This window comes from Ceratotherium simum, chromosome 15 (assembly GCF_057802395.1).
Source record: "Ceratotherium simum simum isolate JZ-2026a chromosome 15, ASM5780239v1, whole genome shotgun sequence".
Lineage (NCBI taxonomy): Eukaryota > Metazoa > Chordata > Mammalia > Perissodactyla > Rhinocerotidae > Ceratotherium > Ceratotherium simum.
The window spans coordinates 28302841-28329112 of NC_141914.1; the positions used below are offsets into that span (position 1 = coordinate 28302841).

General features: G+C 46.3%; 1 protein-coding gene across 4 annotated transcripts; it reads right to left on the reverse strand.

Annotated features, from left to right (window-relative positions):
• Positions 1–865: 865 nt before the first annotated feature.
• On the reverse strand, positions 866–25802 carry PIGZ (phosphatidylinositol glycan anchor biosynthesis class Z (Gwada blood group)). 4 transcript variants are annotated; one of them, XM_004424800.3, is made up of 3 exons: positions 25042–25802; positions 5350–5560; positions 866–2726 (listed from the first exon to the last, which is right to left on the reverse strand). In XM_004424800.3, the coding sequence occupies exons 2-3, from the start codon at positions 5471–5473 to the stop codon at positions 1159–1161; spliced, it is 1692 nt and encodes a 563-aa protein (XP_004424857.3). In that variant the 5' UTR covers positions 5474–5560; positions 25042–25802; the 3' UTR covers positions 866–1158. The 4 variants fall into 4 exon arrangements, with proteins under 4 accessions (XP_004424857.3, XP_087295934.1, XP_087295935.1 ...); XM_087439808.1 differs by having other exon boundaries at positions 22638–25802; XM_087439809.1 differs by lacking the exon at positions 25042–25802 and adding an exon at positions 8246–8306.
• Between the last annotated feature and the right edge of the window lie 470 nt (positions 25803–26272).

Here is a 26272-nt window from a genome sequence, read left to right on the forward strand (position 1 = left end):
GCGGTTCTCATGAATGGTAGCCACAGCTCCTCACGTTCCCAGTGGACTGGGTAGGGGTACCGTATGTTGGGAGCAACATGCCCAGGGGTGTGATGGCTTCCACCAGAGCAGCAGGTGTTGGTTTGGCATGGGGTTTGCTCTCCATCCTGTGAAGAGAGGTTTCAGACAGGAGCTTTGAACTTGCAAAGTGAACAGACCACATTTAAGAAGGGCCTCTGGGAGCGCCAGGTTGTCCTCAAGTGCCGCCAGATACTGACTGAGCATCGTGTGTTCTCCATTCCTAGTGGGGCAGGCTGAGGAGGGAGAACATCTGAGCTCCCTCATCTGGGACGATGATCTTTAAAGGGTGAGATGCAGAAATGTCCCACCACCTCTCTCAGGGACAGGAGTAGAAGAGAGTGGGGAGAAAAGTTCCAGAATTACTTGTTTTGGTAATTACGGAACACTGAGACAGCAGGCACCAACATGCCATTAAGTACAACAGTACACCTGCTTCTCTGCTTAGAGACCTCTGGGAGACACATAGCTGTCTAGCCAGGGGACATGTGCTACAGACCCAGGAGTGACAGTGTTAGCTGGCAGACACTGCAGAGATCCTCTGATCCATTGTACAGATTGGGAAACTGAGGCTGGGTGAAGGAAAGGGGCTTTCTTAAGATCACACAGCCAGTAAGTGGCAGACCAGGGACTAGAACTCAGGTCCCCTGAATCTGAGCTACCTGCTTTCTCAACATCACCACACTGCCTCCTTCCAGGGATCTAGGAAGCCAAAGGGTTGTCAAGACAGCAAGCGGTAAGGCATCCTGGAAGGTTTGGGAGAGACCATTCGGGAATGTCATTAGCAGATCATTGTCTCTTTCACAACCAGGTGCTATTATATATTTAAAACATCACAGTGGCTGGAAGGAATATGACAGAAACAGACATTAGGCGCCATTGGTTACACCAGGTTCTTTGGGGACCTTGGGATCAGGACCATGACTGGTCAAATCTTTGGTCTTTGAGGGAAGAAGCATGCCAGCTCACCCAGAAGGCAGAGCAGCCGAAGACTGCCCAGGAGAGGCAGAGATGGGGATTCTGGAAGGGAAAGGAGAGGAAGAGAATGAGGGCTCTGTCCCAGCCCAGCTACCCACGTAGAAGGTGGAGCGGCACCTTCACCTATGGCTGAATCTTGGGCAGTGGCTTTTCTGTCATATTGTCAGGCTTCTCCCCCAGCTCCAAGATGTGAAGGCTGAGATGGTCCCTCCAAGCCCCACTCAGCAGGGAGGACAGGGCTGGGGGGTCCTCCAGGGTCAAGTGGGGAAACAGGAGTGTCTCACTCTTGAGGGGGAAGCTGCACTTCTCCACGGCAGGCCTGGTGGTGCCAGGGGTCACCACAAAAAGGCGGCAGAGCCATGGCCCACCAGCCACCTGGCAGGCTGGTTGTCTGGTGAAGTTGTCCAGCGCTTGGCACAGGACCCGGTCCTTAGTCCCACCCATGTCCACCACCTCCACGGGTGACCCCAGGCCTGGGAGGTATAGGAGGTGCCGGGGGGGCATGTAGGTGTGGGTGAAGAGGAGTGTGTAGTGGGTGGGTATGCTTGGGAGCACAGGCGCGTGGACCACCCGCTCCAGGTGCTCCAGGCCAGGCACTAGGCCCCCCTGGTGCAGGCAGCCGAAGAAGAGGGCCCCCAGGGCATTGAAGAGGGCCAGGGTGTTTTTGCAGGGCCCAGGTTGGGTCTGTGAACTACAAAGCAGGACTAGGGGGACAAGAAGGGGGATCAGAAACCGAGCCTCCTGGTGGCTAAAGGCAGACAGCAGGGCTAGGGGCATGAAGTAGAGGAGCAGGAGGGGAGACCTGGGGCTGGAAAGCAGGCTCCGGGCGTCCAGCGCCCTCAGGAAGCCCCTTTGTGCAAAGGCCTGGGGGAAGGCTTGCAGCTCTTGCCACGCAGCACGCAGGGCCCAGGCATGCAGCACGCCGAAGAGCAGGAAGCCGTTGACCACCAGGTGAGTGAGCCGCATGTGTGTGCCGTGCCTCGCCAGGTTTTGAGGATCCAGGTTGTAGAGCAAGAAGTTGGCAGGTGTGAGGACAAGGGTACTAGATCTAGATGGACTGGAGAAGTACCAGCTGTCCACGGCCACAAACACTGCTGCTGTGAGGGCCGCCCCTGGGAGCAGCACCAGGGCTTCCTGGGTCAGTGACTTGAAGCCAGGGTTTGTGGCTCCACAAATGCCCCAGAGGAAGAGGGGGACCAGAGCGAAGGCCAGAAAGGTGGGCCGGTTGAAGAAGCCAGCAGCCACGATGCCTCCAAGGAGCCAGCTGTGCCACCACGGGCCTAGAGCAGGCTTCTTGGGTGTGGGGCTCCAAGCCACACGGTGGGATACCAGCACCAGCAGCCACGCAAAGAGCAGTCCCTCGATGGCGTTGGAGAAGGTCCTTGTGTAGAAGACCAGGGTAACGTAGGAACCAGACAGCAGGACCAGGGCGTTCCAGCGCTCTGCCCCCCACAGAGGGGACAAGTGGTACACAGCCGCGTCCAGGGCAAAGGAGAGGGCAGTGAGGAGGAGTCGGGGCCCCACCAGCAGCATGTAGCCACTCACTGGGCCAGGCCATGGCCCCCACTCTTCCCAGAGCTTGAGCATCCAGAAGGCAGAGCCCGAGGTCAGCAGGGGGAAGACCACCGTGCGGCAGGAGCTGTTGGGGTGGAACTCCCAGGGCCGTGCAGCCTCTATGCCCAGGATGTCCTCTGCAGAGAGAAAAGCAGAGGGGAGCTAGTGCCAAGCTCAGAGAATATGGAGACCAAATTCTAGGATCGCCCCCAGGATGTTCCAGCCCTGTGTAATCCCTGAGACTGTGAAGATGAAGGATTTCACTCCGTGATTAGGTTATGTTGCAGGGGACAGCTGACTGGAAGACAGGGAGATACCCTGGGGGGGCCTGACATAATCACAAGAGCCCTTTAAAAGCAGAGCGTTTTCTTCAGCTGGTGGCAGAAGAGGACGTCAGAGATTCAAACCGTGAGAAGGATTTGATGCACCATTGCTGGCTTAAAGACGGAGGGGGCCATTGGCAAGGCATGTGGGTGGCCTCTGGGAGCTGAGAGCAGCCACTGGCTGACAGCCAGCAAGGAAACAGGGACTTTAGTTCCATAGCCGCAATAAACAATTCGTTCAAGAAGAAGAATGAGCTGGGAAGCAGATTTTTCCCCAGGGCTTCCAGATAAGAACTCTGCCCTGCCCATACCTTGTTTTCAGCCCTGTGATGCCCTGAGCAGAGGGTCCGTGCTGGACTTCTGACTTACAGAACTCTGGACTAGCAGTTTTAAGCTGCCAGGTTTGTGATGATTGTCATGTAGCAATAGAAATGAAGAGAGGGGAGCTCGGCCCTTCTGAGGCCCGCCCGTGAAGGGGGCGGGAGGAACCACCTGGAAAGTGAGGCGACAATGTGCCCTGGACAGGGTGTATGGGAAGGGGCTGGGGGAGGCTCCATTCCTCTCCTCGCAGTTCTAAAGTCTCCAAAGTCAGGATCGAAACCCCAGCTCTGTGATTATGATTGTATCCAGGAAGGCAGTGTGAGAATAGGGGAAAGGAATAAGCAATTGGGGTTGTGGTCAAAAGTAACTTTAGGGGCCGGCCCGGTGGCGCAAGCGGTTAAGTGCGCGCGCTCCGCTGCGGCGGCCCGGGGTTCGCTGGTTCGGATCCCGGGCGCGCACCGACGCACCGCTTGGCAAGCCATGCTGTGGCGGCGTCCCATATAAAGTGGAGGAAGATGGGCACAGATGTTAGCCCAGGGCCGTCTTCCTCAGCAAAAAAAGAGGAGGATTGGCAGATGTTAGCACAGGGCTGATCTCCTCATAAAAAAAAAAAAAAAAAAGTAACTTTAGTTTTGCCCGTGATACTCAAATTTTTTTATAAGAATGTATTCGAGCAGGACTTATGTAATTAAAAAAATACTTGCTGCCTGGGGCTGGTCTGTGACCCTGTGCCCCAGTGTACCAGAGCTTTGAGGGGTGGGGGGAGGAAAACAAACTCTTAATTTCTGCATCTCAGCTCCAGGCCCCACAACATCTCATGCTTGATAACCTTGCTGGTTTTTTAGGGCTCTTTGCTTCTGCTCCTAATCCTCCAGCCTTTTGGACGTTTTCTCTCTCTATGTCAGAAGGTGAAAGAGAAACAGAAAATCTAGGATCAGATCAAGCTGGCTGCTGTTCACTGGTTCAGGTTAAAAAAAAAGTGTGGGAAATAAGACTGGACCTTTCAACTTAAAAAAAAAAAAAAACAACAACAAATCAGGGCCAGCCCGGTGGCGCAAGTGATTAAGTGCGCGCACTCCACTGTGGCGGCCCGGGGCTCACCGGTTCGGATCCCTGGGGCTCACCAATGCACTGCTTGTTGAGCCATGCTGTGGTGGCATCCCATGTAAAGTAGAGGAAGATGGGCACGGAGGTTAGCACAGGGCCAGTCTTCCTCAGAAAAAAAGAGGAGGATTGGCATCAGATGTTAGCTCAGGGCTGATCTTCCTCACAAAAATAAATAAATAAGTAAAAGAAGATTTTAAAAAAAAATCACCTGTTGAGCTCTGTGCAGAGATAGCTGGATGTCTCAATATCCATTCCCTCCTTCTTAGTCTCTTTAGCTGGGCATTTGGTCAGATATAAAGACTATATTTTTTCAGCTTCCTTTGCAGCTAGGTGTGGTCATGTGATACATCTGACCAATGGGATAGAAATGGGCAAAAAGTATGTGACTTTCAAAATATGCCCTTAAAGAGAGCAGGCATGCCCATTTCTTCTCCAGTGGCTGAAAAGACTTGGTTTTAGACTTGAAGGCTGGAGCTCAAGCAGCCATCTTGAACCATGAGGAGGAAGCCATGTGCCCACAGCCTCTGAAACACCTCAAGATCTTTGGCAACCATCCTCATGATGTGTCCTACACCACTTAGCACGTAAGTTCTAACAAGTGAGCATTCCAGGTCTGGGTTCTCTCAGCCTTTACATGAACCTATAGAAGAAAAGTTTCATTATTTCAGACCACAGCCCTGCGTAAGCTTCCCTAACCACTGGGGAAGCCCAGCTCTAAAACTCTGCCACTGAGAAGCCCAAAACAGCTTTCATTCTGAATGACCTGTACTGTTGGTCCAAGCAGGAAAACATCCAAGAGACTGGCATTTCATTAGTATCAGCTAGAAGGTCAGTGTCACCACTCAGGAAGGAGATGTGAAGTCCCCACTCCCAGGTTCTTATTCCAGACAGGCTCGTGGATTTACTGCTCCTCTGCACAGACATTTTTCTCCCTCCCCACTAAATATCCAACCAGCTCCTCAACCAGACTTTGCTGCAACTTATCTTACCCGTACACGGAGAGCTTTACCTGCCATGACCTCAGGTGACTGGAAGAACTCATCTGGGTGCACATAGCCTGTCTGTGGAAGAAGACACCATCCCAGGCGGAGCAGGCTGAGGCTGCCCCACAGCACCCGGGCTGCCATCTTCATATCAAATTGCCACCAAGACACTGGGCCAAGATGTCAGAATGGCTTCTCAGCTGCTACGGCTGCTATTCTGGTGCCACAGATCTGCATCTGCCGAGGATAACATTTGTTAGTTATTATAATGTAAATTATAATATGTTCAGTTGTCTGAACAAACTCAAAATGGGTCTACATACAATAAAAATGTTAATAATAATAGCTGCTACTTACTAAGTGCCAGTAACTTTACATGCGTATCTCATTTAATCCTTTCCACAGTCTGGGACAGTGGGTCTTATGATCTCCATTTTACAGAGGGGGAAACTGAGGCCTCTGTGGAGTAACCTGGTTATTTGCTAACCATATTTGCTAAGTGTCTGAATATGACATTTGCAAGTAGGATTATGGTGCCCTCCGAATCTGGGTCTCACAGCCGCATCCTGTTCATCAGCTCCTATCCACAGGCAAGCATGGCAGCCTGTCTCCTGCATGTCCAAAAATTTGGGAACCTCAATGAATTCTATCCATTTCGCCGCAAAAATGAACAACATTCGACCCCAATGTCGCCACTCACTCCCTCCAACTTTCTCGCCGCACACCCTGGAACCTACCTTTTGGAAGGTGATGGAAACTTACCACTATGGTCAGAATATTTGTGTGTCCCCCTCCCCCACATTCATATGTTGAAATCCTAATGCCTGATGGGGTGGTATCAGGAGGTGGGGCGTTTGGGAGGTGCTTAGGTCATGAAGGTGAAGCCCTCATGAATGGGATTAGTGTTCTTCTATGCGACCCCACAGAGCTTCCTCGCCCCTTCCACCACGTGGGGACACAGCGAGAAGGCGCTGGCTATCAACCAGGAAGGGGGCCCTCACTGCACCATGCTGGCCTCTTGATCTTAGACTTCCCAGCCTCTAGATCTGTGAGAAATAAATTCTGTTGTTGATAAGCCACCCAGTCTGTGATATTTTGTTACAGCAGCCCTAATGGACTAAGACACTTATGTAATTCCTCTTGATGGGGATTCTCACTCCCTCGATTCAGAGATCAGCGGGAGTCTGAGCCCACTGCATGATGGACCTATATATCAGCGCCTACGTATCATCTCTGGTGAACAGAAAAACTAGTCTGACAACATGTTTGTCATTCCTCCAGAGATACATATGGTAACTGTTTCCTGACTTTGATATTTCACAGCCTGACCTAAACAGCTATTGCTCTCAGGTATGAGATCATGTCATAACAGAGGAGACCAGATGAAGTGGAGCAACAGAACAGGAATCTGGCAGCTGTTGACAAGGAGCGTCTTGATACTCACTACAACCTCATAGAGCTTGAAAGCTAAGTTTTGCAGCCTCTGCTCGAACTTTCCAACTGAATTGCACAGACTGTTTTTCCAGAGCCAGTGAATATCCTGACTTTTAGAGTTTTCAGATGGAAGATGAGGCCAAACGTCTTAGTGCTGGGATGCAAAGGTGGGATCAGAATATTTTTCCTCATCAACAGCCCAAATGACACTGCAGGATAAGTGGGGGTGGGGTTCAGGGGGGTGGAGATAGGGGTGGGGGGAAAGCACAGACTTTGGGGTCCTGCAGGCCTGGTTCAAATCTCGACTGTACCATTATTAGCTGTGTCACCTCAGGCAAGCTGCTTATATCCCTAAACCTCGGGCTCCTCATCAGGAAAGTCAGGCAATAATATCAACCTCAAGGAGTTGAGGGAGATTTAAAAAGCTGATGCATGGGGGGCACTTAGTACACAGAGCTTGCATTTATAAGTGATCACTGTGAGGCTCCTATTACTAGTTTTAGTCGAGGCACAAATAATAAAATCCAGGCTGCTCCAGACACTCTAGGAGATTCTCAAAATCAGCACTTATACTGGCTACACAAATAAACAGGATTTGGTTTAGTCCAATTGCCTAGATACATTTATGCATGTGTTTGAAGTTTTTCTCTAAGTACAGAACTTTTACTCCATGATTAGAATAAAATACCAAATCCATTACACTTGATGAATAAATGAAAAGCAATATGATATATTGGAGTAGATGAGGAAGCCATTTGGTTTAAAACTAATTCAGCCTGACCTTTTCTTTCCAGAGGGGGTTGATGTGGCCTATCGAGCATGCATTGTTCATCTGCTTTAAACATTTACAGTGTCCCAAAGCCAAGAATGATGCCCTTAAAGATAGTGACGTTGCCCCCCTCCCCATATCAGCATTTCTTCAAGGATAAGCATTTCTTCCCTGAAACTAAGGATTAATTACCGACCTGTTGTGTTCACCTCGTGACCACTGACCTGCTGTGCCAGCAAAGCATCTTGTGACTGTAGTAAAAGAGATATTCCTGTCCTATGTGATGTATGTTTTTTTTCCCAAGATGGTGTATAATCACTCTGTACACTCCTCTTCTTTGGAGTGCATCCTTCCTTGGAGAAGGAAGCTCCCGGGGTACTGTCCTCAAAGCTGGCTCATAGAGTAAACTCACCCCAATTTTGATTTATAGATTGATTATGGATTATTTGCATTGACACACTGATTGGGAACACAGAAACTCAGGCTTCCCTGCACTGATGTGAGTAGTTACAGAATAAGCCTGGGTCCTGAGGCTGCGCTGTTTTCCCTCTGCAGCAACAGAAGAGATTCAGCAAGGGGACATCTGCTTAGTGCCCACCACCTAGTCCCCTTTTCCCAGGTGACAGTACTCATGTTTCCCACTGAGAATGAAGCCAGGCACCTGAGGGTTACTGTAAATATTCTGTATTATACTGTAAATATACTGTAAATAAGATTACCTTTCAACATTGTTATGAAAAGAAGTTAATCTTGTCAATTTGCTGTTTGTTGTTTAACCTGAGGGGTAAAGAGTCATAAGGATTTAAGAGCTTGTTTTACAGAAGAAAGAGAATGCCTTCAAGAATCACCAGATAACTAGCCCCCAGCTGCCCTTGATGCCCAGAAGTCAGATTGCCTAGGGGCTTATCGGGAGTGAAAGAAACACGGATTACCCCTTTGTTTCCCCAAAACTCCTTCTGCCACACCCCTTAGCTCTATAAAACCCCCTGCTTTCTTCTCTTGTGAAGGCAGATTTGAGAGAACCTATGCTCCCACCTTCTTGTTTTGGCCAATTTGAATAAACCTTGCTCCATCTCCAAGCACTGATGTCTCAGTGATTGGCTTACTGCACATCAAGCACATGAACTTGAGATCAAGAGGTTTGGTATCAACTTTGTTGAGCCAGGCAGGAGTCTTGTGCCAGGGGCTGGATGGCCCTGGTGAGGGTTCAAGAGGTTGGTGGTCTCCAGCAGCTGCCCGGGCGTCTTTACCTGGAGGACTTCTCCTGCCTCTCCCCGCTTCATGCCAGGGTCAGCCACCATCAGCACAATGCTCGCTTGGAGTGGAAAAATGCATTGCACCTCAGTCTACTTTTTGTCCTTGTGTGGATGCATTTGTCTTGTATCTGAGTATTTTCAGATTTTGTTTTTGATGGTTGAGTCACCACAACACACGAGGTTGTGAATTCCCTGTCTCTCCATTTGCATTTTCTGTGAGTGAAAGGAGGGACCATCGTTTGGGAGAGATCCAGGGGATTGTTGGACTTCACCTTCTGTTTTTGTCCTGCAGGAATTGGATTTTGTCTGTGTGGGGGTGCATTTGTCTTGTGAGTCAGCTATCGGGAACACTAATTCGATCCCCACCTGTAGCCCCCTGGGCTACAGTTTCCAAAATTGGTTGACTTTTAGCTATGAGCCCATGAAAAAGGAAAAAGATGATATTCTTTTATAACACCACATGGCCACAATATCTTTTATGGATCCTTAAATTGGAAGAACTTCTAAATTGGGAAAATTTTTAGAGAGCTCTCGTAATGACTAGTCTTAAGAACTTAATCAGATTTGGGGTCTCAGCTTCCTCTTATGGTCTTATAGATGTTAATGAAAGCTCCCCATGCACCCAGGGTAAATTGGTCTAGAGTTGAATTGAGTACTTGGAAAGAGGGCCTTTATTGAACACTTTATGCAGACTCCTTAAAGGTATGATACATTGTCCTGAAGTTTTAGAACATAAAAATCTTTTGATTCACTTCTTAAGTTAAAAATCTACCTGATATAAAGAAGCAATTGGAAAAATGTAGCTGAAAGGGCAGTTCAACCTCTCTTATCATTCAGACTATAATCCAGTTCTTTGGGGAAGTAGAAACAACTGTCTTTGTCTTGCAAATCCCTGCAGGGCCAGAGGTGTGGCTCTACAAAGTGGTTCAAAGTTCACTTGTCGTTTTGCCAATCCCAAAGCCTCCCCTGTTATGCCCCAGAAACTCCATCTTGGAGAAAACTTGAATGCCTTCTCTGTGCCTTTGTGATGTAGATTTTCTGCTCCCATCTTCTCTAGGACCTGAAAGCCAGTCTTTGAAATGCAAATATTTAACTTTTTCTACTGTCTCATGAAATCTTCATGGGTAATATAAACATAATTGTTGGGAGCAAATGACTTAGGTGTAAGTGAGATAAGAGTTTATAGATAAGCTTTTAGCAGTAATTATATTTTATGGCATGTATATTTAAAATAACTTCCAAAATCTCTTCGGTAACTTGAAACTTTGAAGTTTTGCTAGGTTAGACTAAATGATGGAGAATTCATTGAATATCGAGATCATCTCTAAATAAGATAAAATATTAGACATTAACTACTATATATGGGTTTATCCACTTTTGGCTTCTTATTACAGAGAAACTAAAAGATATTTGGGTCTATTGGTAAACATGTCTTGTATTTTATTAAAAAGATTGTACTACGAAGTAGCATATTTCTAGAAATTATAACAAGTATTTATAAATTTGCCAAGCCACAGACTGCTAATGTAAAAGACAGTTTATAATTTCTTATTTCTTAGTTTTAATAGGGGAAACATCTTTGTATTCAAGGAAAGTAAGATGTATGTTTTCAGTAAAGATGGTATAAGAAATAAAGATATTTTTGTTAAAAAACATTATAGAAGGTTTATGGAAGAAAAACTCTGAGAAAGAATTTTGTACATGGTTAAGTTGGCTAAGATTAAAATGAATTCAATTAAGAATTCAATCAAATGAATTCAATTAAATTAATGAATCAATTTTAATACCAAAAGCTGGTGCAAAATTAGAATTTGGTTTTTTCCCCTCTCTTAAAAGAATAATTTTCTTAAACTTTTAGTCTGCTCTTGATAAAGAGATTATGAAAGATTCTTCTTTGAGTAGTCTACCAGAAGGGTACGAATTTTATGTTTTATCAAAATAAATTTCCTGTATTGTTTTTATCAGGTCTTTAATCACAGGACAGCTATTTAACTTTCTGCATTTGCCTGAAAATCTTTAATTGCCACCGTGGTTAAATGGATAACTAAGCATTGTTTCATAGAGACCCATGATATTGTGTAGGTAAATGTTATTGATATAAGCATTTTAAAAATTATACAACAGTCCTAAAATTCTGATCTGGCCTGGTTGTCAGTCATAATTCTAGTTCTGCTTTTGCAAATATATTTCATCTTCAGAGAGATACATGGAAAGGACTCTCACACTTACTCTATTTATTTTATTTTATTTTTTGTGAGGAGGACCAGCCCTGAGCTAACATCCAATGCCAATCCTCCTCTTTTTTGCTGAGGAAGACTGGCCCTGGGCTAACATCCATGCCCATCTTCCTCCACTTTTTATGGGACGCCGCCACAGCATGGCTTAACAAGCGGTGCGTCGGTGCGCACCCGGGATCCGAACCGGCGAACCCCGGGCCGCCGCAGCGGAACGTGCGCACTTAACCGCTTGCGCCACAGGGCTGGCCCCTCACACTTACTCTAGAATACAAGTTTCTGATAAACTTTCTGATCATAAAACTGAGCTGAGTAAGAAATTACAGAACTCTAATGGAAAACTGATGACTTCATGAAACTGCTAATGAAAGATCAAGAGTTGATTACATGGGACTAAATGAACTGATAATGATGATTATAATTTTTATGACTTTTCATTTGAGATATTGCTGATCTTTAATGTTTTGTTTTCTCCAGATTTAAGGAAACCTTTACTCTTTTGTCTTAAGCTAACTATGACTTATAGCAATTTGGTAAATTATACCTTTGTAAGGAGACTTGACACGTCTTTTTATCCCTACCTGATACCTCCGGAATTTGGAACTCTTAGTGAGTAAATATTCTTATTTCCATGGCAATATAGTTATTTGCATAAGTTCAGTAAGAATCTGTTATACACAATTGGAAAATATACAGACTTAGATATGACAAGACAGCTAAGGGACAAAGGTTGACTTTATGAAATAAAGCCACTTAGAAATATTGGCCTGGTACCTTGCTTACAGCGTTCCCAGCAACCTTACCACCTTACCAGGTGAGTAAAGAAGGTCACTTCTCTGGCAGGTGCAAGGAATGTCAGGATATTTTGGAGAACCTCAAAAAAATTACAAGTAGAGTCTGACAACAAGTCCTTGGCTATGCTTGGCCTGGCCTTGAGAGGCCTTTAAAGTTCAATCTGAGATTCCTTATAAAAAGTTCCAGCAAAACAGATTTAAAAGAGCCTATATTGGGCCGGCCCCGTGGCTTAGTGGTTAAGTGTGCGCGCTCCGCTGCTGGCGGCCCAGGTTTGGATCCCGGGAGCGCACCGACGCACCGCTTCTCTGGCCATGCTGTGTCCCACATACAGCAACTAGAAGGATGTGCAGCTATGACATACAACTATCTACTGGGGCTTTGGGGGTGAAAAAATAAATAAATAAAATCTTTAAAAAATAAAAAAATAAAAGAGCCTATATGATCAATGGCTATTCTTGCTGTACTTATGTAAATAATTGGGCCAAGTTTATTGAAACTAGACTTATTTTGCAAACCAGTTAGTCTTAATTTGGCTATCTTTTGTGAAAAATGAGGGTAGTTTTAGAGAGAAAAATTATGTTTCGGTAGAAACTATAATATACACTTGTGGATATTAGATTCTAGTTCTATAAATTGTCTTTGAGGTTTTTGTTTTCTATCTGTAAACTGGCTACTATGCTTCCTTGTTGACTTTGACCCCCAAGCCTGAAAGGACACTTGGATTATTACAATTTCTCAGATGTCAGCAAACGCAGGTAATCTTTCGAGAGGTTGCATATGTCATCCCAAACCTTATTTAGTGCATGACCATGAGCACCCCTTGATAATTCTGGTTCATAATGTCTAGACTGGTTTTCAGAACTGTTCTCTTGGATACCCCCAAGGGATTAGATCCATTCTTCGGAGACTACTAAAATTTGGGTTGTCTATACTTCTTATTCTTCTGGCCAGATATTTGATGATAAAAATGTGCTTTTAAATGTTGTACTAAAACTGTTGAATGAGGTGCAAAAATTCTAATAATGCAAAATATAACCTGGTACCCAAGAGTATTTTCAATCTCAGGTTGAAAAATTTCATTCCTCAGTTTCCCCATTTTCACCTCCTTTCAGCAGGAAGTAGCCAGAGTGATTGACACCCCACTTCCTACAGGAATGAGGAAGGGAAAAAAGACAGTTGGGATTGAAGCCGGGTACCTGAGGGTTACTGTAAATATTCAGTAAGATTACCCTTTGACATTGTTATGAAAAGTTAATCTTGTCAAATTGCTGTTTCTTATTTAACTTGAGAGGTAACTCAAGAGTCACAAAGATTTATGAGCTTGTTTTACAAGAGAAAGAGAATGCCTTCAAGGATCATCAGATAACCAGCCCCTAGCTGCCATTGATGCCCAGAAGTCCAATTGCCCAGGGGTTTATCAGGAGTAAAAGAAACACAGATTACCTCTTTGTTTCTCTGAAACACCTCCTGTCACACCCCTTAGCTCTATAAAACTCTCTGCCTTCTTCTCTTGTTAAGGTGGATTTGATAGAACCCATGCTCCTGCCTTCTTGTTTTGGCCAATTTGAATAAGTCTTTCTCCATCTCTAAACACCAACATCTCAGTGTTTGGCTTACTGCACATTGGGCACACGAACTTGAGATTAAGAGGTTCAGTATCAAGAACTGCATCCTCACCCCCTACCACCAAGTTTCAGCTATGTGGTTTGGGATTTTATCCCATCCCCAAAACCAGGTATAGACCCTGAGTGGCTTAAGCCAAATAACATTTCCCATCCCACCAGCCACACTCATTGGTTCAGGGTTAGACACGTGACAAGATGGTCCAATTAGAGGAACTAGGAAAAGTACTGGTCAAGGTGGGTCATAGCCTTTCTCTTCTCTGCCAGGCTTGGTGGGGTGAGGATGCAAGGGTGTGTGGGACATCATTCCTTCGCTAGTATTAACAATTTTTCCCACTTTGTAAATATTCCTATGTGTTGTGGTGAAAAGTGTGTCCTCTGGACCCTCCTGGGTGGATGAGCCGTCTTACACAATAACTCCACTCTAACATGCCAATGTCATATTCCTTGGATTTCTCTCTGTATAAATTGGGAAAAATCATGCAGTCCTTTTAGTGTATAGCACACCTCCTTGTGGGTTGTACTTTGTACTTCACCTTGACTTGCTGGGACTTGAGTCTAGTTATAGGTCTAGAAGCATGGAGGGGGGCAGTGGGGGGTGGGTCCTGAGGAGAATCAGCATTGTCTTGCAAGGCAATCACCCCAGGGGAGGCCATTACAGTTTCCTCAGGAATGCAGGGTTAATTGCCTCAGATGGGCGTGGAAAAGCTGCTTCTACTTGTGAAAAAGACTCATCAGAATGTGTGGACTCCATGTCCCCAGCTCTGTCAGCATCTTCCGCACGTCCCCATTCCAACTTTCAGGACCCGTTCCTTCCCAATCAATGCCCTCACTTGAACAGCAGATCCCCTCTGAGGCTGTGCATGCAATGTGCATTGTAATTGAGCCACTCAACCGGAAGAGATGCCAGGTTTGGTTTTCAGCAATTTCAGCCCTGCAGGCAACAGGAGATAAGAGTCTCTTTCAGGGCAGACATAGAAGCTTTTGGGTCATTTTATGAGGATCTCCAGCTGGGAATTGGAAACCCTGAGCTCATCCTTTTCCCACTTTGTCCAGCACAAGCAGGAGCAACCAGCCAATCTCATTATACTCAGTTTGACTAAAATGTTCAAAGGTACCATGTACATGGTCACCCAAAACCTTGCCTGGAGTATCGAAAGATGATATTTTTCATATCTCAATGCCACATCACTCCATGGACTACCAGTGCCCTCTTTACCACTTGAAATAGAGTCATTAGTGCCTTTATTTATTTATTTATTTATTTATTTATTTATTTATTTATTTTGTGAGGAAGATCACCCCTGTGCTAACATCTGCCAATCCTCTTTTTTTGCTGAGGAAGACTGGCCCTGAGCTAACATCCGTGCCCATCTTCCTCCACTCTATATGGGACACCGGCACAGCATGGCTTGCCAAGCACTGCGTTGGTGCGCGCCCAGGATCCGAACCGGCGAACCCTGGGCCACCACAGCGGAGCGTGTGCACTTAACCGCTTGCGCCACCGGGCCGGCCTCATTGGTGCCTTTAAGTCGAACCAGACTAGAGAACCAATTTCAGAAAACCCAGAACCTATTCAGAAAACTCACCCTTAGGAACCCTGTATCAGTCAGGGTTCAACCACAGAAAGAGAACTAGTAGGAGATATATATTAAGACGATTTATTGCCAGGAATGGCTTATGCATTTGTGGGGGCTGGCTAGGCAAGTCCAAAATCTGTAGGGCAGATCATCAGGAAGGGCAGGCTACACTGTTGGGCAGGAGCTGAAGCCACAGGCCACAGAAAGGAGTTTCTTCTTATTTAGAAAAGGCTTGGTTCTGCTCTGAAGGCCTTTCAACTGACTGTATCAGGTCCACACAGATTACCTAGAATCATCTCCCTTACTTAAAGTCAACTGATTATGGACTTTTACTGCATCTACAATATACCTTCACAGCAACACTTAGATTAGTTTTTGATTGAATAACTGGGGACTATTGCCTCGCCAAATTGACACATAAAACTGACCATCACATCCTAAATAATTCAATGTTTTGTAATTGTATTTGAATTTTAGGTCAATGGGATAATTCTTTATGTAACTCAACAATAACTTGCTTTTATACTCTGTTCTGTAAGTGATATTCACCATGTCATTCTCTGTAGCTGTAGCTCCTTTTCATTCTCTGGTATTCTCTTGGATGAATATACTAAAACTTATTTATGTTTCTTACTGTTGCTTATCTGCTAGGTTATCTCCCAGGTGTTTACAAATTTTTTCTATTCCAACAAGGCTGCTATAAACATTCTTATACAAGAGTTCCCTGACATACATACCTAGAAATGGAATTCCTGAGTCAGAGAGTATGTATACTTTTAATTTCATTAAGCAATACCAAACTGCTTTCCAAAGTTCCCTGCCAGCTAGAAGATACTCTAGTGTCCATTGTTTCATATGCTCCTTAATGCTTGATATTGTCTGACATTTTGATTTTGTGAATCTTGTGGGTATTAACATGCATTTCCCTGTTTACTAATGACATTGAACACCTTTTCAAATGCTTGTGGAACATTTTTGTTTCTACTTTTGTAGAATTCCTTTCGACCATTTTTATTAGGTGTCCATCTCTTTCTTACTGTGTGTGGGAATTCTTTATATATTCTTTATATTTATTGCATGACAAATATTCTTTTCCAATTTGTGGCTTGTATTCTTAACTCATTTCTATTCCTAATCTTGGTTACTTGTGCCTTCTTTTTGTTTCTTGATCATTTTTACCAGAATTTTGTCAATTTTATGAATCTTTTTTAAAAAATCAAGTTCTAGCTTTGCTCATCTCCTTTTTTATTTTATTGAGAAATTTCATGTGTACAACACTATAATTCAACTTCTGTATACACTACAGCATGCTCACTACCAAAATCTAGTTTCCATCCATCACCATGCGATTGCTCAACTCCTTTTAATTAATTTCTTTTTCTTATCTTTATTTTTTCCTTCCTTTTACTTTTTTAGGGGTTTATTTTGCTGTTTTATTTTAAACCTTCTGATATAGACACTTAGCTCATTAATTCTGAGCCTTTAATTTTTGAGCCTGTTTTCTATGAGAAGTATTTAAAGTTATACGTTTTTCTCTAAATGCTGTATTAACTGCATTCCACAAGTTTTGCTTTATAATATTTTCATTATTTTTTGATTCTAAATATTTTCTAATTCAATTGTAATTTCTTTTTTGACTAATGCTTTATGGTCGAAGCATTTAATTTTTTTGATTAAGACTTTATTTTTTTATAGCAGTTTAAGGTTCACTGCAAAATTAAGAGGAAAGTACAGAGATTTCCCATATACCCTCTTCCCCCACACATGCATAGCCTCCCCCATTATCAACATTCCCCCCCAGAGCAGCACATTTGTTACTACTAATGAACCTACATTGACACATCATTATCACCCAAAGTCCATAGTTTACATTATGGTTCACTCTTGGTGAGGTACATTCTATAGGTCTGGACAAATGTATAATGACTTGCATCCACCATTATAGTATCATACAGAGTATTTTCACTGCCCTAAAAATCCTCTGTGCTCCACCTATTCATCCTTCCCCTACCCCTCCAGCATTTAATTTTTAATGGTCCATTTTTGTAGACATTCCATGGATGCTTGAAAAAACCATATATTCTATAGTTATTGGATGTAGAGTTCTATAAGTGTTCATTAGATCAAGCTTGTTAATTGTGTTGCTCATATCTTTTATATCCTTAATGCTCTTCTACTGCTTATTCTACAAATCACAGAAATTTATGTTGAAATAGCTCATGAGATAGTGGACTTGTCTAATTTTCCTTGTAATTTTGTCATTTTATCTAATTTTTGAAGCTGTATCATTATTTTTATAAAAGTTTAGAATTGTTATACCTTATTGGAAAATTGAATATTTATCATTATACAGTTATCTTTTTATCTCTAATGATTGTTTTTCCCTAAAATACTTTGTCTGATATTGATATAGCTATACGAGCTTTCTTTTATTTTTTTAATTTTATTTATTTATTTATTTTTTCCCCCAAAGCCCCAGTAGATAGTTGTATGTCATAGCTGCACATCCTTCTAGTTGCTGTATGTGGGACGCCGCCTCAGCTTGGCCGGAGAAGCGGTGCGTCGGTGCGCGTCCGGGATCCGAACCCGGGCCGCCAGTGGCGGAGCGCGCGCACTTAACCGCTAAGCCACGGGGCCGGCCCCGAGCTTTCTTTTATTTAGTATTTACCCAGTACATCATTTTCCACCCTTTGCTTTCAATCTTTCTGTATATTTATACTTTTATATGTCTCTTGTAAAGAACAAATAGGTGGATTTTGTTTACCAAGTCTGACAATATTTGTCTTTAAAATGCAGCTTTATTTTGAAATATTTAAATTTAGTGCAATTATTGATATATTTATTGCTTCCATCTTACTTTGTGTTTTTTTTTTTCATGCCTTTTCTTTTTTTTTTTTTTTTTTTTTATTTTTTTTAAAGATTTTATTTATTCATTTTTTTCCCCCCAAAGCCCCAGCAGATAGTTGTATGTCATAGGTTCACATCGTTCTAGTTGCTGTACGTGGGACTCGGCCTCGCGCTGGACGGAGAAGTGGTGCCTTGGGGCACGCCCGGGATCCGAACCCAGGCCGCCAGCATCAGAGCGCGCGCACTTAACCGCTAAGCCACAGAGCCGGCCCTTTCATGCCTTTTCTATCTTTTGTTTCTCTCTCCTTTCTTGCCTTCTCTTGGATTGACTTTTTTCTCATTCCTTTTTCTCTAACAGTTTGGAAGTTATGTACTCGATTTCCATTATGTTATAAATGCAATATATTTAATATTTTAATATTTAATATGCTATGTTCTGTGGTTTCACTATGATTATTCTGGGTGTGCATTTATCTTTATCATAGTTGGAATTTTTTTGGCTACTTGACTCTGTGCATTAGAGTCCTTTGTCATCTATAGAAAGTAATCCTCCATTATTTTTTCAAATATTGCCTCTTACCTTTTCTTTATTTAATTTCCCTCTAGAATTATGATTAAATGTATGACAGACCTTCTTGGTCTATTTTCCATGTCATTTTAACTTCTATTTTATATTTTCCATATCTTTGTCTCTCTGGGCTATATTTCAAGTAAGTTCTTCTGTCTTCCATATCCCTAATCATCCTTTCAGCCATAGTTAATCAGCTGTTAAACCTATTTATTGAGTTTTAAATTTCAATTCTATATTTTTCATTTCTAGGAGTTTGATTTTTTTACACATCTGCTTGCACTTTTGTCATATTTTTAAGGTTCTTTTATTTATTATATTATATTAAGCATACTTATTTGATATACTAAATCTGATAATTCCAACATCTAAAGTTTTTTTTGGATCTGAATCTGCTGTCTTATTTCTACTGGTTCTCACTCATAGTGCCTTGTTTACTGAATGATTTTATTTGGGGGCTGCTCATTTTCTTTGGAACATTACCTATGGGAATTCTTTGACGCCAGGGATGAAGGCAAATTTCTGAGTTCCATTGGAAAGGATTTACACTTGCTTCTGTCAGGTACCTGGGGGCGTTACAAGTCTGGGACCATTTTTAATCATATTATTGGCTCCAGGTTGTTGTGTTTTTTTTTTTTCTTTTGGGGGAGGTGGTGCCTAATCATGTGAATTCAGGCTGAAAAACTATATGAGGGCAGGCTCATGGATGCAAATTCTCAGATCCCAAACCCCCACTCCAATTCAATTAGCATCAAGGATCCAAGAAAGGCAGTTTTCCTTGCAGTTCTCTGGGAATGGGAGAGTTTATTTCCAGGTCACCTTTACACTGAGAATGTATCCCTCTGGGGTCCCAGCTTTGAGGGAGTCTCCTGTTAGACATCCTTCTTGGGTGGGCACTGGGCTTTATCTTCAAGCATCTTCAGTGTTTGGATGCCCCTGGTTTTGCATATTCCCTTGAGTCCAAATCTGGCTTTGGACATACCTCTCTAGGCCCCTGCTTTCATGCCTGAGTAGTCCTTACCTTTTGTTCAGCCCACATATCATTATATTTATTATTATCTATCTTGTATAGATAATAAGCCCTAGAAGAAAAAAAAGCCAAAAACCTGGAGCCAATAATATGATTAAAAATGGTCCCAGACTTGTAATGCACATACAGTAAGAATACAAGATATATATACATATATATTAGGTTGGCATAAGAAATAGCCATGTTGAGAGATAAGATGGGGGTTGAGAAAAGCCAAGTTAGTTTAAGCCATGTCAAGTTATTTTCAAGGAAATCATGTACTTAAGAGTCAGTGGGGGGGCTGGCCCCGTGGCTTAGCGGTTAAGTGCACGCGCTCCGCTGCTGGCGGCCCGGGTTTGGATCCCGGGCGCGCACTGATGCACCGCTTCTCCAGCCATGCTGAGGCCGCGCCCCACATACAGCAACTAGAAGGATGTGCAGCTATGACATACAACTATCTACTGGGGCTTTGGGGGAAAAACAATAAAAAATAAAAATTATAAAGAAATAAAAAAGAGTCAGTGGATCTCTGTGGTCATGATTTGGAGGGGAACAGGAAACACAAGGGGACTGTGTTGCAATCACATTAGTGCTTTTTCAGGATGTTGCCCAAGACTACTATGGGAACCTGGTTGTCTCCACAATTGTTGAGGGTGGATGGAATGGAGAGATGCTATGCCTAGGCCTCTGAAGCTGGTTCTAGAACTATTGGCAGGCTGCTCCTTAGTGTATGGGAAGATGGGTGAGTTGGGATCATGAGCATGAGGCCTATGGAGCAAGCCAGCCTGTGGCCATATGGCCTGCAAGAGTGTAGGTCTGCTGTCCTCCATCCCACCCTCTCCCGCTCTTATCCTGCCCCTCTAGTTACTACACACCCTGCCCAAGCCTAGGCCATTGGCTGGCACTGCTCCATCTCAGTGGGGCAGGCTTACAATAAAGGAATTGAGTTTTGTCTCTATGAGGGCTGACAATTCAGTGAGTATTTTGAATGTATCTAACATATTTTTAAAACAGAAAAGGGATCATATAATGTTTGCTTTATAATAAGCTTTTGTCACTTAGCAAAATATTGTGAGCATCTTTCCAGACATCATGAGCATGCCCTCCCACCAGCCGCAAACTCTCCATCCATCTTGCATCCACTTGTTCCCTCTGTTCTCTTCAGTTGGCACCTTCTCTTCCATCCATAAACATGTTTGATTCTCTACCAATCTTAGAAAAACAACCAACCAAAACTCTCCTGGAAACTGGATGTGCCCTCCATCTACTACTTCTCTTTACTCTTCCTTCCACAGGAATCCTCAAACCATCCACATTCACTGAATTCATTCCTCATGGTAGAACCTTGTTTACGGTTCTACCCAATAGTCTGGCTTCTCCTTCCACCACTGCATGAACACAGCCCTCTCAAGGGCCTCCTTGGTTTTCTAATTGTCAAACCCAATGGCCACTTCAGGCCCTCCCACTGCATGCCATTTGACAACAGGGATTCGTTCCACAATTCCTATCTCCTTCTAGAGTGTCTTCCTGTACTATAAAAGGCTGGGAAACAAAAAGTTACATTTCCTGGATTCCTTTGAAGTTGGGTTATGCAAATTAGGTTCTAAGAATTTAGAAAGCAGATGTGAGACCGGCCATATTTCTGCAGCTTTCACTGTTTTCTCCTGGCAAATAAGATTACGGACACATGGGGTTTTCCCGCAGCAGCTTTCCAGTGTCCAGAACCAACTTTGTGGGTATCAAGACACAACCGCAGTTATGATGGTATCCGGGATCTCAGCAACAGTGCTGTGTTACTAAATTCAGTGGAGCTCCCAGGTGGTCTTGACACTTGCCTGATTGTCACACAAATGGTAGTGTGTTACCATTTGTGTGACACACAAACCAGAGTTTGTGTCACAAACTCTAGTGAGTTACTTCTGGGTGTTCAGAGAGTCCTTCCTGGAGGCCCAAACTACAGCCCATTCTTCCCGTGCACCTCATGATTTTTAGTACCTAATTCCCTGTATAAACTCTTCTGCTGCTGGCTTCTATTTCCTGCACTGAACTCTGACCATCTGGTATCAGAGGTGGCTACAGGCAATAGGCCCTCACAGATGAGAAAATTCATATGCTAAAAGAACATAACTACATAACATAACATAATAGAAATAAAGAACACAGAAGTTGGTCCTTAGATGGGAGAAATCTGGAAAGTGGAAGTCACACAGAATTCATCATTTTCCCAGGAACCGGCTCTGTCCCCGTGTTCCCCGCAGCAGTGAGGGAAATACCATTTGTCCGATTATTCAGTCCAGAAACCCCGGGGTCATCTTCCTTCTTCATCGCTTCACTATGGGATACTAATTTTGCTTTCTAATCATTCCTCAAATCCAGCTCTTGTTCTTCACCCTCCACTGTCACTCTCTGAGTCCAGGTCTGCAGTGACTGGGGTACATGTTGCCTGAGATTCCTCAGCCCTAGGGGTGGCTGTGCAGGGACTTCAGATGGCTGGAATTCCTGGGTTGGTTGCCTCTAGCTGCAAAATGCCCCCTCGTTTCCTACCCCAGTGTGTCATACAAAAGGAATAATTTTCTATGTGTGCATGATGAGAAAAATGTGGAGAAGCAAGAACTAGAATAGATTGCCCCCACTCTCTGCCTTCCCTCCCCCACCTGCACCCACCCTCGGGACTGCAGCCAGAAGGAGTGACTTCCTCTCCCGTGTAAAACCTCTGGGTGGGGGCCAGCTGCTCACCACCCTCACGACCAAGTCCACATTCCTAACTGTGGCTTACAAGGCCTTCCACGGTCCCTACTGTCCTCTCCAGCCTCCACTTTTGCCTCTGTGCACAGAACTTAGTGGCCCAGAGACATTACTTTTTTCCGCAGTCCCCTCCTGTATTCTGCGTTGTTTCTCACCTCAGCGTCTTGCTCACATTCCTTTCTTCGCCGGATATGCTTATAACATGGAAGTTAAGACCAGCTTTGGCACTGAGTAGACCCAGTTTCAAATTCTCGCTCTATCACTTGCTCATGGTGAAAGAGCACTTAATATCTCTGGACCCCAGTTTATATCTTATCTGTAAAATGAGGATGTCAATAGTACCTACCTCAGGGCTGTTGGGAAGAAGAAATGAAAAAAAAAAATACATAACAAGTGCTTTCTTTCATTATCCATTTTGCTTCAACTGCCCAGACCCCCAAGAAGCCCTCCCTAACCTCATTTCCGCAGGACCCTCTGCCAGGCTTCGCACTGCGCCCTGCACCGACCGCTGGCGCCGTCCGGTTGCTTCTCCGCCCTGCCTGGCTCAGGTCCCCCAGGTCTGGGATCCGTTCGAATCCATCTCAGTCCCTTGAGTCCACTTGGATGGGCCCACTCCGGGGCCAGAGTCAAGCATAGAGTCGGAGGTCCCCGGAGCAGGTGGCAACATAGTGGGTATTGAACCTAACAAGTGCTGGAGTTCTCTAGAAAGAAACCCTCCGGCTGCTGGTCCTGCGGAGGCCGGGCTGGAGGAACGGTCCTTGCGGCCACCCCCCACCAGGTGTCGTAGGGGGGCGGAGTCAACACCATGGGGCGTGGCAACTACTCACCTAAACCCAATCAGGATGGGAGCCTGCTTATTTACGCACCTAAGCACACTGAGCTGCCCCGGCGGGGGTCCAAATCGTGCACCTTCCGCAGCCGGCTGAGTGTCTATCTCCGGAAAGGCAAGGGTGCTGCAGGCTTTAGCATAAAGGCAGAGCGACTAGGGCCGCGGAGATCCAACTGTGGGGCAGGGGAGCCGGTGCTGATAACCACAGACAGGAGCATCCCCCGCGCGTGTGCGGGGGATGTATGAGGGCAGGCAGCAGGGAGAGACCATCTCGGTGGCAGGGGTACAGCGAAGCGGAAACCACTGCGCCGGGCGCGGGGGGAAGCTGGAGAAGAGATCACATCATTGGGGCGAGAGGACGAGAAGGAAGACGGCTCGGGCCAGCCGCGGTGGGCAGAGACCCGGGTCTTTATCTCTGAGTCACAGGGCCCGGGCCGGCTCTTGGTGCCCCACCTTTCTCCGGCGCCCACTGTGTGCGCAGCACCGTTTCGGCTGTGGGGATACAGTTCTGAACGAGCATGGTCCAGAAGGGCAGCCCTCGCGTGTGGCTCTTTCCAAGGAATGTCCCTATCTTCAAACTTAAACTTCTTCCTGACAAATCTGCTGGGTCGTTGCTTACGGGAGAGGGCGGCAAGCCCAAGGTTCGGTCTTTTCTCGGGATCCGGCATTTGAAGCAAGTTTTAAAGACTGCGGGGGCGGGAGTGTTGGAGGAGAAAGAGGGCCCCTGCGCAACAGCCAAAGGCGTCTTCTCCGACTCCAACACGCAAGGACCATCTTGGCGCAAGATCAAGGCCAAGATCTTGTTCCAAACTTCGGAGTCCATCCCAGGGGCAGAGGGTGAGAGTGGCGCTCCTGCGTCCATTTTTCTGTTTGGTGTCGCATTTCAACCTCACCTGGATCCCGGGGTAAACCATGCAGTAAACCATGCAGGGCGCCCCACCCCGGAAGCACTGGAAAGTCCGACCCTGCCTGCTTCCTTCCTCTGGTTGCCTAAACCCGCCCATGTTTATTCTTTGATTAACAGAGAATGCAACACACAGCATTAAACACACATAAGGGAGAGTGGAGGAGAGCAAGGTATCTCCATTTACTGGCGTACATCGTTTAACCATCGTGATCTCACGGTTCCCATCTGCAAAATGGGCACTCTGCTCTGTAGCCGGGAGTTTGGAGGTGTTAATTTTGACAGTGGTTCCCAGTGTTCTGATGCGAAGGTGTCTGGGGGTGAAGAATGCCGTTTGAGAAGGAACGGTGAGGGACGTCCTCCTTAAGGAAAGCTGCAACTGTCCTTGCCATATTGTGCGTCCCATGCAAAGGCCTGGACAGCCACCAACCAGAGCGGTAGGTGCTCACCCGCAGGGTCGCCTGGAGCATCCTTGACCACAGGCTTTTGCGGTTTTCCGTGCCCCCATGCTACTTCTGGCCAAGAAGGCTAATCTCTCACCCTGCGGGAGGGCAGGCTTGGCACTAAGTGGACTCAGCAAGGCGGGAGTGGAGAATCTTCTCCGCTAAAATAACGCGTATCTTTCTGTGTCCATAGGCTTTGTGTTCAGCACTTTGCAGCATCTTTTGGTTTCATCCTCACAAGGACCCTGGGAGGTGGCATTCTTATATTCCCATTTTATAGATGGGGAAAATGAGGCTCAGTAAACTGACGGAACCACCCAAGAACACTAGTCGGTAGCAGGAGAGGATTCAAGTCTAAGCCTCCGTCTGGCTCCAAAGCTAGCGCTCTAAAGTGGAATATACCCATGGCCTCCCTTCCCCTTCTCAAGAAAACGTCAGCACGAGCCTCCTGTCCCCCCAAGGTTGGGGCAGGTCAATATTCAAAGCCGGCGGACCCCCGTTTGGGGAAAGCTGCCCGCGAGAAGGTGGGGGTCCATAGTTCCCCTGCCTGCTCCCCAATCTCCAGCAACTGTTAGTCTCTCGGCAGCGAGCAAAGGTAGGAATGGAAACTGCTGTCCTCCCAGCTCTTCCCTCCTCCTCCCTTGACACCCGTCAACTCCTCTGGAGCTGGTCAGCTGACTCACCTGCGCGCGCCTCCGGGCTGCACCTGCGCCGCCGGCACTGAGTTGGGCCCGAGCCGCCGGGGCCGGAGGGCGGGAGGGGGTTCGGCGTGTCCTCAGCAAGGCCGGCTCTGCCCGCTGCAGGAAATTAGGCAAACCGCGCAGTGCGCCGGGCGGGGTGGGGCTGTGACGGAGAGGAGTGGAGACGAGTGCGCCAGCTGGCGGGCGCGCCCGGCGTCCCGGACGCACCAGTGCGTCCCCCGATCCCATGGCCGGCAGTGGATACAGTGGGCACATTATGGAGGATCCAGTGACCGTTGGGCCGTGGCACATCGGGCAGTGACTGATCTCTCGCCTGCATTCCAGCTCCTTCCCCTAGCAGCCCTCTCCTTGGCCAGCCACGCCTGGTGAGCCGCCTTTTTAGCAAGGGGGACAATTAAGCAAAACATTTCTAGGCCGGACTTCTTGTGTCATTCAAAAGCAACATTTCTGAGCTCTATGTGGCTGGGGATTTGCCACGGCTAAGATGGCCTGCTTCATGTAGTGGAAGAGGTCAGGGAGGACACAGCGCCGCGGCACGGCTTTCTGCGGGCCCGGTTGGAGCAGCGGCGCCGGAGAAGCGGGTCCTGTTTCCCCGTGGACGCTGCTCGCTCCGGGCAGCCGCCGGCGCGGCGCATTTCATGTTGGAAACAGTCCAGCGGCGGGCACTGCGTCCCTTCTGCGCTCTGCGGGTGGGGGACAGATGAGTGCCCAAGGTCGCCCGACAGCCGGGGCTGGAGGGAGGTCACTGTGTGCCCGGGAGCCCACGCTCCCCTCTCCGACGCGCGGCCCTTGGTGCCGGCGTCCACACCCGCCGCCCGGCCGCGGGAAGGCTGGGCCGAGGGCGCGGGCCCGCACCCGCCGGCTCCCCCAGCGCGGGACGCGGCGCTGGACCCACCCCTCCCGGTCCCTCCGCGGGGGGAGCGCCCACCACCCATGGGCTCCAGGGCGGAGCTCGGCGCGCCGCGGCCAGGCTTGTCGTCTTTCGGGTCCCGCAGGGTCCCTGCCCAGGCCCGGAGGCTGTGGCCGGAGCCTGGGGGCTGGCCGGCAGCTACGACACTGCCCCCTGGCGGCGAAATGTTGCACCAAGCCTTTTCGGTGAGGCTGACGGAGTAGAGGAGAGCCTCCCTCCCTCCCTTCCAGATCAAATGTTTTTTGGAAGACCCTGAGCAGAATCCCTTCACGTGTGTTCTCCTTCATGCTTCACAGAAGCCCT

Coding starts and splice junctions, on each gene's coding strand:
- PIGZ (XM_004424800.3), bottom strand. CDS start 5,473: ATGAAGATGGCAGCCCGGGTGCTGTGGGGCAGCCTCAGCCTGCTCCGC. Junction 2,727..5,349: donor GTCACCTGAGGTCATGGCAG/GTAAAGCTCTCC, acceptor TTCTCTCTGCAG/AGGACATCCTGGGCATAGAG.